General features: G+C 42.7%; 1 protein-coding gene across 2 annotated transcripts; it reads left to right on the forward strand.

The window, feature by feature from the left end:
* The first annotated feature begins 1,648 nt into the window (after positions 1 to 1,648).
* si:dkey-86e18.1 (uncharacterized protein LOC557342 homolog) lies at positions 1,649 to 12,778 on the forward strand. Of its 2 annotated transcripts, none has more exons than XM_046302513.1 (5): positions 1,649 to 1,920; positions 11,313 to 11,353; positions 11,457 to 11,531; positions 11,678 to 11,867; positions 12,080 to 12,778. In XM_046302513.1, the coding sequence occupies exons 1-5, from the start codon at positions 1,659 to 1,661 to the stop codon at positions 12,586 to 12,588; spliced, it is 1,077 nt and encodes a 358-aa protein (XP_046158469.1). In that variant the 5' UTR covers positions 1,649 to 1,658; the 3' UTR covers positions 12,589 to 12,778. The 2 variants fall into 2 exon arrangements, with proteins under 2 accessions (XP_046158469.1, XP_046158470.1); XM_046302514.1 differs by having other exon boundaries at positions 1,653 to 1,920; positions 11,681 to 11,867.
* The last annotated feature ends 1,689 nt before the right edge of the window (positions 12,779 to 14,467 follow it).

Here is a 14,467-nt window from a genome sequence, read left to right on the forward strand (position 1 = left end):
TAGCCAGAGGGAATTTACGAACGCACCCCGTATGATATGACAGAGTACGGTCGGAAGACCTACGTCACCCCGTCAGATAAGCACACATGCCGCGTTCAAGTCCTAGTCAGAACTAGGAAACTCGTACATTTCAGATTTGCTAAATTGTTGTAGATATACACGTGCTGCGTTCATCTAGTTAGCAAGTCGAAAAATGTTAAACCCAAGAGTTTCTAAACCCAGATGCGCAACATCGTGCCAGTTCTGGGAAAGCTTGCGAAACAGACAAAAGCAGACCAGGCCGGGGTTGAGATGTCAGTGAGAGAATTGAACAATTCTTCCTTAGTTGTTAATTTTCTCGAAATCGAAAGACACAACCAATATCCGAGCCAATGTCTTAAGTAGTTGAACATGATATTACTCCAACCTCGTGAAAGTGACAAACTGACACGTTTTCATTCTTGTAAAAAAAAAGTTATATTGATGGAGTGGCTTTGATTTGAACGACAGGCACATGCGCAGTTTGGCGCAAGACGAACGTTAGACCCGATGACGTGTTTCTGAGCATTAGTTTAGATAGCCATGTCAAGTCGCCATGACATCGCCTATAGGCGTTATCGGGTATTTCTATTGGAGAACCAGTTTCATCCCATCTTCATAGGAAGTATGTGTGTTTCACTGGAAGTGGAGATCACTCTCTAATCATGGCGCGGGACAGACCAAAGCATCCTGGGTTGCACTTGAATGAGCGTTCACTGCACGTTGTCTTCCAAGCAGGTTGTTTGTTTGTTCAAAGGCAAATAACTAAAAACATAACCTTTATTTAACCAAGCAAGCCAGTTAAGAACAAATTCTCATTAACAATGACGGCCTACACCGGCCAAACCCTAACCCAGACGATGCTAGGCCAATTGTGCGACTCCCAATCACGGCCGGTTGTGATACAGCCTGGACGCCTCTAGCACTGAGATGCAGTGCCTTAGACCGCTGTGCCACTCGGGAGCCAAATACATGGTGAAATTATACAATGTTAAGCAGAATTAAATTGATAAAAGTTAGTCATTTAAGAATAGGCCAATCATTTATTAAACTTCTAATTTAACCCTTGCAAAGATGAGTTTTATTAATTGGCCACAAAAGGTTGTTTAAAAAGGATGAAATTTCTGATGCTTATGAAGCTTATAACAGTTATCAGGATGGTCACAAACTGTAGCATAGTGTCGTCTATAAGTATGCATAGCAGCCATATATTTTGTTTTTCAATTTCACAGACACTATGAGAGACAAATGTGGATTGTTCAATAACAAGGTGGGTTTCATAGCCTATGATTCATCTAACGTTTACAGTACTGTATTCCTTAACGTGCAACGACGTTGAATATGAATATGAAGTTTACTATTACTGCTGCCTCCCCGATTTTTTTACTAATATATAAACATATATATATATATAGTTACATTTGTTTTATTTAAACGACAATACAATAAAATACAAAGTCAATAAGAATGGCCGCTCCCACTAGGGAGTACTCTGGTTCGTGGTTGTTCATTTTTAACATCTGAGATGCACAGTGCGGCTAGAACACAAGACAACCTGGAACGAGTCCGTCCATCGTGTCACATGACTTGGCTAGACAATTATGTGACATTTTGTTGATGTCTTGCTGGTAAGGTTTCGAATGACAGAGGAGTGGGAATATATACTTATCTATTTAGTAGTTTATGTTCCCTGTAGTGTAATTTACTTTCCTTTAGTTCATTGTTTAACCCCCACCCAATTGGTGACGACAATACACTTTTTTGTGTGTAACGTTAGTTCGCCAATATACCCAAAGAAGAAGAATGTCGCTGGTAAATTAGCGTGTCCCTCCCAAATGGCTAGAAACGAGGAGAAACAACTGGGGAAATTGAACCGATTATGGCTTCAAAAAGAAAGAGATGGCAAGTGGCAATCAATTGTCTTTCAGTAGATTAAGTATTCCGTTTGTATTTTTAGCTACACGTTAAGTATGGCTCTTTGCAGTGCTAGCAAACATTGCTAGTATTATCTAGCTAGCTAGTTTCGCTCTGGCAAGCTTGCTACTAGCCTATAGCTAGAAACACCCACTGCCTTAGCTATCAGCGAGCTAGCTAGTTACATTATATATCTGGTCCACGATGATATGTTCGATTTGAGTCTTTTTCAACGCCATGCAGCTGTCCATTAATCGCTCCAAAAATTATATTCCCACCGATTTGATCAATAGTGTGCCACTGCAGCCCGCAATTCGAGCATTCCTGCCTTTGGGAAACTGCAGGAATGCCCCCCCCACGTCATAACTTGACAGATTGAGGGAGTTTGCTAGTAGGAACTACGAAACTCGGACATTTCCAACTTGCTAATTGGTTGTAGGTAATCACGTGCTGCGTTCAACAATGAGCAAATTGGAAATGTATGAGTTTCCTAGTTCTAGCACAAGAACGTGGCATTATCTTGCCTGGCCTTGTTAGTGTCTGAAAGTTGATTACATTCGATTTAGAACCAGACTGACTCCGGGTATGAGCCATGTGACGTAATTAAGCATGAGCGGTAATTAGTAGGAGTCTGTGTTTTCCCAATCAAAAGTGATTGCTTTTGCTAAAAACGTTTTATCTAGTTAAAAAATTCTAACATGTATGTGTAACGGATGTGAAACGGCTAGCTTAGTTAGCGGTGTGCGCTAAATAGCGTTTCAATCGGTTACATCACTTGCTCTGAGACCTTGAAGTAGTAGTTCCCCTTGCTCTGCAAGGGCTGCGGCTTTTGTGGAGCGATGGGTAACGATGCTTCGTGGGTGACTGTTGTTGATGTGTGCAGAAGGTCCCTGGTTCGCGCCCGGGTTTGGGCGAGGGGACGGTTTAAAAATTACATATGTAGGGAAATAAGTGGAATTAGAGTATGGGCATCCGTGACAGGGAGAAGGGTCCATCCATGATTTATACAGGTAAAGTAGTCTAGCTAGCAACATTTTCAAATATGACACTTTTATAATTTTGACAAAGTCGTTTTAATTTCAAGTTGAAGTGTACTGTTAGCTAGCTAACATTAGCTAGCTGGCTCGCTAGCTAATGTTACGTGTATGATCTTATTATTTGTATCTCAGAGCCATTTGCTTTGCTAGTTATAGCCTAATGTTAGCTAGCTAACATTGAACCTGATTGGTTAGCTACTAGATTCATGCATGGTAGTAAAGTCATGAGTTGGGATTATGGTTCATTGTTTAGCTAGCTAGCTACCTACGTGTCTTAACAAAAGACTCCACTATGTAAGTATCCATTTCAAGAATGTCACTGCGACAACTTGCCAGACGTAGCTGGTAAATTCTGTCTGGCTATCTACCCTGATTTCAGAGCACTCTCGTCTGTGCCAGAGCGCAGAACAAATGAGGAATTTACGAATGCTCAACACCCGTTGAATATGGCCGGTGTCAGTAAACATTGGCAGAAAAGCGTAAATTGTTTCCAACGCTCTGGAGTTGCAGTCACCAACACTCCGGATAACATAAAAACAGCCTAACCAGCTCTGCTTGGATGAGTAAAATGGTCAGTGAGCTGTTCTCTCATATGTGTCTTGGAAGTAGCTAGCCAGTTAGCTTGGGTACTTGAATGCCGTTGTTAGAACATAACCCTCAGGTCAACCCATAAAGAGATGGGTGGGGCTAAAGCTTAAGAGGGTGTGAACAATGCTGAATGGGTGCAGACAAAGAGGAGCTCTCCAGTAGGTACCAAACCATTCAAAGGGCATTTTCTGAAAAGTGAGGTTAGCAGAATTGCTTTTCCATTGTTCCTCAAATGCAGTATACAATATACAATTTTGTAGATCTGTCTCTCTGCTTTTATCCAATGTAAAACACACAATTTCAAAATTTGATACATAAGACCGAATCAAGGCGGTCGGTCACCATTTTAAATGGTCATCCAAATCAGAATTCCAAGTCAGAAACTCAGGCATCTTTCTAGAACTCTGACTTTGCGACCTGAAGATCACCAACGTTATGATTTGACCTCATTATTTCCAGAGTTTGCAGTTGTTTTAAAAGCACCATGACACACATTTTTACCACCAAAACGTTGGACCTGTTCGGAAATGGATCTGTGGCTTTCCCATCCGTACCTGATATGCATGAATAATAATATAGAGACTTGTTCCGAACTGACCCCAGGACAACTAGACAGACTCATTCCATATAGACCTGGTCGGCGCAGAGTGAGAGAAGCAGCAGAAAAATCTAATTTTTAGCTACTTTTAAGAGTGAAGTAGACAGAAGTGGCGCTCTAACAGCTTTCGGGTTGTGTCTGTAGGCTACTGTGAGTTTGAGCGAGTGACACTGGCAACAGGGAGGAGGGAGGGAGAGACAGAAACCAACCAAGCTGACTCGCGTTATAGTAGACTAATAGCTGCCATAGCTTGCTTATGTATCGTCCAATAAGATTACCTAATACCTGTCTTGACTACATCAAACCGGGAGAAGCTAGCTAGGCATGCACTTACTCGTCCTTCACAGTAAAAACAAAATCTGTGCTGACTACAACAGGTTCACCTTACAGTGAAATGCTTACTTACAAGCCCTTAACCAACAATGCAGTTTTAAGAAAAAAGTGTTAAAGTATTTACTAAAATAAACTGAAGAAAAAAAATATATAAAAAAAACAACAAATAATTAAGGAGCAAACCATAAAATGACAGTAGAGAGGCTATATACAGGGGGTACCGGTACAGAGTCATTGTGCGGGGTCACCGGTTAGTCTAGGTAATTGAGGTAATATGTACATGTAGGTAGAGATAAAGTGACTATACATGGAAAATAGAAAGTAGCAGCATCATAAAAATGGGGGGTGGGGTAGGAAGACCTAGATAGATGTACCTGCCGTTAGAATGAATCTGATTTAAAAGGAATATTTTTCACCAGACTTTTTTATCCTCTCCAGATGGCCCCTTTGCATTTGGAAAGTATTCAGGCCCCCTTCCATTTTCCACATTTTGTGACATTACAGACTTATTTAAACAAGTATTAAATGTTTTTTTTTTAAATACTCACCAATCTACAGACAATATACCATAATGACGGAGCGAAAACAGTTTTTTTTCTTCTCGCAAATGTGTTAAGTTTTTATTTATTTTTAACATACCTTATTTACAGAAGTATCCAGGCGCTTTGCTTTGAGACATGAAATTGAGCTCAGGTGCATCCTGTTTCCGTTGATCATCCTTGATGTTTTAACAACTTGGGGTGGCAGGGTAGCCTAGTGGTTAGAGCGTTGGACTCGTAACCGGAAGGTTGCAAGTTCAAACCCCCGAGCTGACAATGTATAAATCTGTTAACACACTGTTCCTAGGCCGTCATTGAAAATAAGAATTTGTTCTTAACTGACTTGCCTAGTTAAATAAAGGTTTAAAAAAAAAAACTTGATGGGATTCCACCTGTGGTAAATTCAATTGATTGGACATGATTTTGAAAGGCACACTGTCTATGTACGGTCCCACAGTTGACAGTGCATGTCAGAGCAAAAAGCAAGCCATGAGGTGAAGGAATTGTAGAGCTCCGCGATGTCTGGGGAAGGGTACCAAATCATTTCTGCAGCATTGAAGGTCCCCAAGCACACAGTGGCCTCCATCATTCTTAAATGGAAGAAGTTTGGAACCACCGCCCAGCCAAACTGAGTAATTGGGGGAGAAGGGCCTTTGTCAGGGTGGTGACCAAAACCAGGTGGTCACTATGCACTCTGACAGAGTTCCAGAGGTCCTCTATGGACATGGGAGAACCTTCCAGAAGGACATCCATCTCTGCAGCACTTAACCAATCATGCCTTTATGGTTTAGTGGCCAGCCGGAAGCCACTCTTGGAGTTTGCCAAAAGGCACCTAAAGGGCTCTCAAACCATGAGAAACAAAATAATCTTGTCTAATGAAAGCAAGATTGAACTCTTCGGCCTGAATGCTAAGCATTACGTCTGGAAGAAAGCTGGCACAATCCCTACGGTGAAGCATGGTGGTGGCAGCATCATGCTGTGGGGATGTTTTTCAGCGGCAGGAACTGGGACACTAGTCAGGATCGAGGGAAAGATGAACGGAGCAAAGTACACAGAAATCCTTGATGAAAACCTGCTCCATAGCGGAGTAGCAGGAGTTGCTTTGGGACAAGTCTCTGAATGTCCATGAGTGGCCCAGCCAGAGCACGGACTTTAACCCGATCTCTGGAGAGACCTGGAAATAGCTGTGCAGCAACGCTACCCATTCAACCTGGCAGAGCTTGAGAGTATCTGCAGAGAAGAATGGTAGAAACTCCCCAAATACAGGTGTGCCAAGATTGTAGCGTCATACCCAAGAAGACGGGAGGCTATAATCGCTGCCGAAGGTGCTTCAGTAAAGTACTGAGTAAAGGATCTGAATACTTATGTAAATGTAATATTTCAGTATTTTTATATATATATATATTTGCACAAATGTCAAAAAGTTTTATTTTTGTCATTATGGGGTATTGCGTGTAGATTGAGGAAAATGTGTAATTTAATCCATTTTAGAATGAGGCTGTAACCTAACAAAATGTGGAAAAAGTCAAGGGGTCTGGCTACTTTCCAAATGCCATGTATGTCCTATAAGAATGGACCCCATGGCTATTTGTACTCAGTGTCGTCGGGAACAGGCCGTCACTTACTTTAATTGAGCACAGCTCAATCTTAGTGAAAAATTCACTTTGTGGCCCGCAAATGCATTCTCCTTCACTGGGTAAAAGACCAGCCAACAAAAATAAACCTGTGGTATTGTGAGGTCTTTAATGTGTTAACACTGGAGAGAATGAGTGCTATATTCAGGAACAAGTAATGAGATGTCTATACAATATGAGACCCCCTTTTGCCATCACATCAAGTGTCAATATAACAATTATATGAATGTGTGTCAACTTGACGCTGGTCGCGTTCTTGTATAGAATAATTATTTTGTCGCTACAGCCTCACATTTTGCGACAGTCAAATGAATTAAGGCATGTAAGGAAAATTATTAATATGAGAAATGAAAAATTAAGAGCAGGGAACTGAAAGGGAATGTATAATTCTATTGTTTTTGTATGCTTTTGTTTTGGTGTATGTTGGTTATGCAATGTTTTATGTTACCTTGTTTCATTTTGGAATTCAAATATATGTACAGTCAAAAGTTTGGACACACCTACTCATTCCAGGGTTTCTCTTTAGTTTGACTATTTTCTACATTTATAGAATAATGGTGAAGACATCAAAACTATTAAATAACACATGGAATCATGTAGTAACCAAGTGAGATTCTTCAAAGTAGTCACCCTTTGATGACAGCTTTGCACACTCTTGGCATTCTCTCAACCAACTCCATGAGGTAGTCACCTGGAATGCATTTCAATTAACAGGTGTGCCTTGTTAAAAGTTCATTTGTGGAATTTCTTTCCTTAATGCTTTTGAGCTAATCAGTTGTGTTGTGACAAGGCAGGGGTGGTATACAGAAGTTGGTAAAGATTTGGTAAAGAACCAAGTCCATATTATGGCAAGAACAGCTCAAATAAGCGAAGAGAAACAACAGTACATCATTACTTTAAGACATGAAGGTCAGTCAATATGGAACATTTAAAGAACTTTGAAAGTTTCAATTGCAGTCGCAACAACCATCAAGCGCTATGGTGAAGCCGGTTCTCATGAGGATCTCCACAGGAAAGGAAGACCCAGAGTTACCTCTGCTGCAGAAGATAAGGTCAGTGGAGTTAACTGCACCTTAGATTTCAGCACAAATAAATGCTTCAGAGAGTAACAGACATATCTCAACATCAACTGTTCAAAGGAGACTGCGTGAATCAGGCCTTCATGTTCAAATTGCTGCAAAGAAACCACTACTAAAGGACACCAATAAGAAGAGACCTGCTTGGACCAATAAACACGAGCAATAGACATTAGACTGGTGGAAATCTGTCCTTTGGTCTGATGAGTCCAAATTAGAGATTTTTGGTTCCAACCGCCATGTCTTTCTGAGATGCAGAGTAGGTGAATGGATGATCTCTGCATGTGTGGTTCCCACCATGACTCATAGAGGAGGAGATGTGATGGTGTTGGGGTGCTTTCTGGTGACCCTGTCAGTGATTTATTAAGAATTCAAGGCACACTTAACCAGCATGGCTACCACAGCATTCTGCAGCGATACACCATCCCATCTGGTTTGCCGTTAGTGGGACTATCATTTGTTTTTCAACAGGACAATGACCCAAAACACACTTCCAGGCTGTGTAAGGGCTATTTGACCAAGGAGAGTGGAGAGCTGCATCTGTGGTGTCTGTTCACACTGCTATGCTTTATCTTGGCCAGGTCGCATTTGCAAATGAGAACTTGTTCTCAACTAGCCTACCTGGTTAAATAAAGGTGAAATAAAATAAAAATTAAGATGACTTGGCCTCCACAATCACCCAACCTCAACCCAATTGAGATAGTTTGGGATGAGTTGGACTGCAGAGTGAAGGAAAAGCAGCCAACAAGTGCTCAGCATATGTGGGAACTCCTTCCAAACTGTTGGAAAAGCTTTCTTCATGAAGCTTGTTGAGAATGCCAAGAGTATACAAAGCTGTCATCAAGGCAAAGGGTGGCTACTTTGAATAATAACACTTTTTTTGCTTATAACATGATTCCATTTGTGTTGTTTCATAGTTTTGATGTCTTTACTATTATTCTACAATCTAGAAAATAGTAAAAATAAAGAAACTCTTGAATGACGGGGTGTCCAAACTTTTGACTGCTACTATGTATAATCTGTCCACAATGTTGACCTGAAATAATGAAAATTATATAATAATAATAAAATATGTATCTAAAAATATACACTGCTCAAAAAAATAAAGGGAATACTAAAATAACACATCCTAGATCTGAATTAATGAAATATTCTTATTAAATACTTTTTTCTTTACATAGTTGAATATGCTGACAACACAATCACACAAATTATCAATGGAAATCAAATTTATCAACCCATGGAGGTCTGGATTTGGAGTCAGACTCAAAATTTAAGTGGAAAACCACACTACAGGCTGATCCAACTTTGATGTAATGTCCTTAAAACAAGTCAAAATGAGGCTCCGTAGTGTGTGTGGCCTCCATGTGCCTGTATGACCTCCCTACAACGCCTGTGCATGCTCCTGATGAGGTGGCAGATGGTCTCCTGAGGGATCTCCTCCCAGACCTGGACTAGAGCATCTACCAACTCCTGGACAGTCTGTGGTGCAACGTGGCGTTGGTGGATGGAGCGAGACATGATGTTCCAGATGTGCTCAATTGGATTCACGTCTGGGGAATGAGCGGTCCATAGCATCAATGCCTTCCTCTTGCAGAAACTACTGACACACTCCAGCCACATGAGGTCCAGCATTGTCTTGCATTAGGAGGAACCCAGGGCCAACCGCACCAGCATATGGTCTCACAAGGGGTCTGAGGATCTCATCTCGGTACCTAACAGGCAGTCAGGCTACCTCTGGCGAGCACATGGAGGGCTGTGCGGCCCCCCAAAGAAATGCCAACCCACACCATGACTCACCCACCGCCAAACCGGTCATGCTGGAGGATGTTGCAGGCAGCAGAACGTTCTCCACAGCGTCTCCAGACTGTCACATGTGCTCAGTGTGAACCTGCTTTTATCTGTGAAGAGCACAGGGCACCAGTGGTGAATTTTCCAATCTTGGTGTTCTCTGGCAAATGCCAAACGTCCTGCACGGTGTTGGGCTGTAAGCACAACCCCCACCTGTGGACGTCGGGCCCTCATACGACCCTCATGGAGTCTGTTTCTGACCGTTTGAGCAGACACATGCACATTTGTGGCCTGCTGGAGGTCATTTTGCAGGGCTCTGGCAGTGCTCCTCCTTGCACAAAGGCGGAGGTAGCGGTCCTGCTGTTGGGTTGTTGCCCTCCTACGGCCTCCTCCACATCTCCTGATGTACTGGCCTGTCTCCTGTTGGGCCTCCATGCTCTGGACACTACGCTGACAGACACAGCAAACCGCTCGCATTGATGTGCCATCCTGGATGAACTGCACTACCTGAGCCACTTGTGTGGGTTGTAGACTCCGTCTCATGCTACCACTGGAGTGAAAGCACCGCCAGCATTCAAAAGTGATCAAAACATCAGCCAGGAATCGTAGGAACTGAGAATTGGTCTGTGGTCTCCACCTGCAGAACCACTCCTTTATTGGGGGTGTCTTGCTAATTGCCTATAATTTCCACCTGTTGTCTATTCCATTTGCACAACAGCATGTGAAATTTATTGTCAATCAGTGTTGCTTCCTAAATGGACAGTTTGATTTCACAGACGTGTGATTGACTTGGGAGTTACATTGTGTTGTTTAAGTGTTCCCTTTATTTTTTTGAGCAGTGTATATTTGACGTTGAGCGAATCGATGTCGTCGGAACTGAATTCCACAAAGCCTGGTCCCTGCTCAACTCCATTGGTTGAGTTCATCAGACACTTCCTTCACCATGGAGTTTAGTCAGCTATATGAAGAGTTACATGTGAAGATGCAGCAGGGCGTTGAAGAAGGCTTAAGCTGCAAGTAACGCCTTGGACCAGAGCTAGCTACAGATCGATCTTGGGTGGAGAGACTTTTGTTACAGCTCTTAGGTTCTGAACAAACAGAGTAAAAACTCACGGACAACTAGAAAAAGCTCAAACCAAGTTTGTTCACCCCACTGGGTCATACTGCTGGAAAGACTAAGCATGATTACACAAGCACATATATTTATTAACTCCTACTTTTCGGGGTCAACTCCTTATACATCTAGACAGCCAATACATCTCTGTTGTTAGGCAGAAACTTAATTTGTTATTTTCACTGGTGTAGTCATGGCCCTGCCTGATGCTAGAACCTTTGGAAGTGTATGCGTATGAAATTGGACTGTTTCTTCTCACTTCATCTGACCTGACCTCGGGCCGAATTCCTCTCTCCTCCCTAATCCGCCACTGTCCTACCTTATCAGTGACTGAAACCAGACAGTTCTTCTTGTACCTCCCTTTTTTTAGGAGCCTTGATCTTCAGCAATAACATGTTTGACAGAATGTGACTTTCCATACACCACGTTCCTATACATCCTTCATTGACCCCAACCTATACCTTCCTTATACATGTAAAGTAATCGATAAGTTCTAGTATGGTAACATGAATAAGTATATTTAAAGCTAGAACCCAACACCTTTCAACTTATTCAGATCTGGGTGATCAGTTGAATCCAGTGTGTTATGCAGGGCTTGAATAAAAAGCCTGTGTTGAACATTACTGTAATGTGTAGCTAAATGTAATTCCTTCTCTGTGCCCTGAAACAGAGGGCCGTATCAAAGATGTTCATGAACCTAGACCCAAACTGGTGAGTTCTACACATTTAATCTAATTGACAGTAATTCACACATGCTTTATTGGGGATAAATATGACTTGCACTTACGATCTGATATGTTTTTTTCTTCCACAGTCAACACTCAATTCAGCCTCATCCATTAAAAAGTGGATCCCAAGCATCAAGAATGAAATCGAGTATTATCTGCAGGTAGGCTTGTGAAGTGATGAGAGACAGTAATAATGCTGTTGTTTATTGACTTGTGTGTGTTTATGGGTGTGAAGAAAGGATACCCACACTGAAGTTTCATGTGGAAGTGAGTATGGCACACTTTATTTTTTTCTCCTCTCTCTCAGCAGTCCCAGTTGTCTCACTACCCTGAGAGGAAGATAGTGGAGTTCCAGCTGAGCATCCAGGGGCTGGAGAAAGAGTATAAACGCTTCATCTGTAAACTGCAAGCCCTGGACCCGACCTGTAAACACCAGCCCTGGTCACCTAGAGCATACACCAAGAGGAGTGCAGACACACACATCTCCCCCAACACCGGTCAGTTTAACAGGGTTTGGCTCTGTTGTCTAGTTCTGACCAGTTTTGGTGTCTTACCTCTAACATAAACAATCATCTTTCATATGTTATATGTGTTGTCTTCTATTAAGAAGAGAGGTTCCCAATTAGTTTTTTAATATGACCATAGTCATAACCAACGTAAAATACATTGTGGCCCATTTAAGGTAATTCCTGGTTTCTCTCATCTGTAGCCAAGAAACCACGCGGTCTCCAGTCATGTGATCTGAGCAGGCCGGTGGGTGGAGCACAGAGTAACTGGGTCGTTAAAAGAACAGGAAGTGATGCAACCTCAGCCTCTGAGAACAAGGTACACTTCCACCAATCAGGGACTTTCCTCAGCACATTTCCAGTTGACCTGACTAATCCCAACCCAGAGTCCACCAATCCAGATCAGGACCAGCCCCTGAACTTTGATCGCACCCGTCTGGCGGTGGTTCTAGCTGGGTCCAGAGGCCCATTACAACCAGGGTCGTCTCACACTCAGAGCCTGGCCAGGGTGCTGCTCTCTGGGCTACCCAACCTCCACAGCTCCCCACTGGGAAGGGCCATTGCTGCACAGGACAGAGACAATACAGGGGGAGAGAGACGAGACAGCACAGGGGCAGGAGGAGCCCATAGCACCGTTAATGATGAAAAGAGCACAGGGCATGTACTGGGACTAGGCTGCTACTCATCCTCAGACGATGAAGCCGACACATGACATGGCTTTGTTATTAACACTGGATCCCTGATCACTACTCAGAACTCAATCTGCCATTCATGGACATCCCATGCTTCAGTACTTGTCCAGTTTGCCCTGAACTCCAATCAGCTGTTGTGAACCACAGGTTCTTTCTTTTCCTATTGTACATTATGTAAATACACAATAAAAAGGGAAATGATACAATATACTTCAAGGGCTTTTCTTTTTCTTGAGAAAACAAATGTGACCCGACAGACAGACCCTTCTGAAATTGTGGTGCTGAATTCTACTTTAGAAGTAATATAAGAACCAATAATAATTAGTGGGACAGACATTCACTCCATTCTGATAGTTTGATGAACATGAAACAAGTGTAACAGATGACCTGCTAAGGCGATGATGAGAATAGGATGTCTATATTTCAGGGTAACATTAGCTGGCACTCTCAGGTTGCAGCTCTGTCTCTGTTGCATAATCAGTCTCCTCCAATACCAGCCAGTTTAACAGGGTTTGGCTCTGTTGTCTAGTTCCAACCAGTTTTGGTGTCTTACCTCTAACATAAACAATCAGCTGTCATATGTTATATGTGTTGTCTTCTATTAAGAAGAGAGGTTCCCAATTAGTTTTATAATATGACCATAGTCATAACCAACCTAAATGTATTGTGGCCCACAAAACTAAACCAATATTACAGCCAGGTTCCTGTCTTTAGCCTTGACTCCAAATATATCAGGCATGACTAACATTTTGTGAAACCCAGGTCTAGAGAAAGGGCAAATATACAATTCTTGGTTTCAGTCTTATGTCAGGGGAGTTTCTCACTTATGACGTGTACTGTATCTCTCGTCTGTATCCAAATAAACACGCAGTCTCCAGTCATGTGATCTGAGCAGTCCGGTGGGTAGAGTAGAGAGTGGGTTGTTGAAAGAACAGGAAGCGATGCAACCTCAGCCTCTGAGAACTATGGACACCTTCACCAACCAGGGACCTTCAGCTCATTTCCAGTTGAGCTGACCAATCCCAGCCTAGCAGTCTCAGTCCACCAATCTGGATCAGGACCAGCCTCTGACCTTTAATCATACACGTCTGGCAGTGGCTCTAGCTTGACCCAGAGGTCCAGTACAACCAGAGTCATCTCACAATCAGAGCCAGGGGCGTAGGCACAGATGGGCCTGGGTGGGTGGATGAAGTCCCACCCACTGGGGAGCCAGGCCCACCCAAACGGGACATTTGTAATTTTACCTAAGCACAGTACTTGATTTCGTTAGGAGCTAACTGGAAATGATTACCGGCTCATAAAATGTTCTTCTGCTTTAGTTCCTGCACCTCCTGTAGAATATTAGCTCGGGAGTTCCTGCACTTCAATATAAACATACCGGCACCCAAAATGAGTACCAGAACCAATGTCAGTCCAAGTCAAGCACTGCAAAAATGTATACTGAACAAAATATAAATGCAATGATTTTACTGAGTTACAGTTCATATAGGGAAGTCAGTCAATTGAAATAAACAAATTAGGCCCTAATCTATGGATTTCATTTGACGGGGCAAGGGGACAGGCCTGGTAGGGCATAGGCCCACCCACTTGGCCGGTCCCAGATGATCCTGCAGGTGAAGAAGCCGGATGTGGAGGTCCTGGGCTGGCGTGGTTACACATGGTCTGTGGTTGTGAGGCTGGTTGGGTATACATCCAAATTCTCGATGACGTTGGAGGCAGTTTATGGTAGAGAATTGAACATTAAATTATCTGGTAGCAGCTCTGGTGGACATTCCTGCAGTCAGCATGCCAAGTACACGCTCACTCAACTTGAGACATCTGTGGCGTTGTGTTGTGTGACAAAACTGCACAATTTAGTGGCCTTTTATTGTCCCCAGCACAAGATGCACCTGTGTAATG

Source organism: Oncorhynchus gorbuscha, linkage group LG15, assembly GCF_021184085.1.
Source record: "Oncorhynchus gorbuscha isolate QuinsamMale2020 ecotype Even-year linkage group LG15, OgorEven_v1.0, whole genome shotgun sequence".
NCBI classification, from domain to species: domain Eukaryota; kingdom Metazoa; phylum Chordata; class Actinopteri; order Salmoniformes; family Salmonidae; genus Oncorhynchus; species Oncorhynchus gorbuscha.

Excerpts from the sequence above, each read along its gene's own strand:
- si:dkey-86e18.1 (XM_046302513.1), top strand. The coding sequence starts at position 1,659 with ATGACAGAGGAGTGGGAATATATACTTATCTATTTAGTAGTTTATGTT. Across the intron at positions 1,921-11,312 it reads GCTTCAAAAAGAAAGAGATG|AGGGCCGTATCAAAGATGTT; the intron begins GCAAGTGGCAAT and ends GCCCTGAAACAG. Across the intron at positions 11,868-12,079 it reads ACACATCTCCCCCAACACCG|CCAAGAAACCACGCGGTCTC; the intron begins GTCAGTTTAACA and ends TCTCATCTGTAG.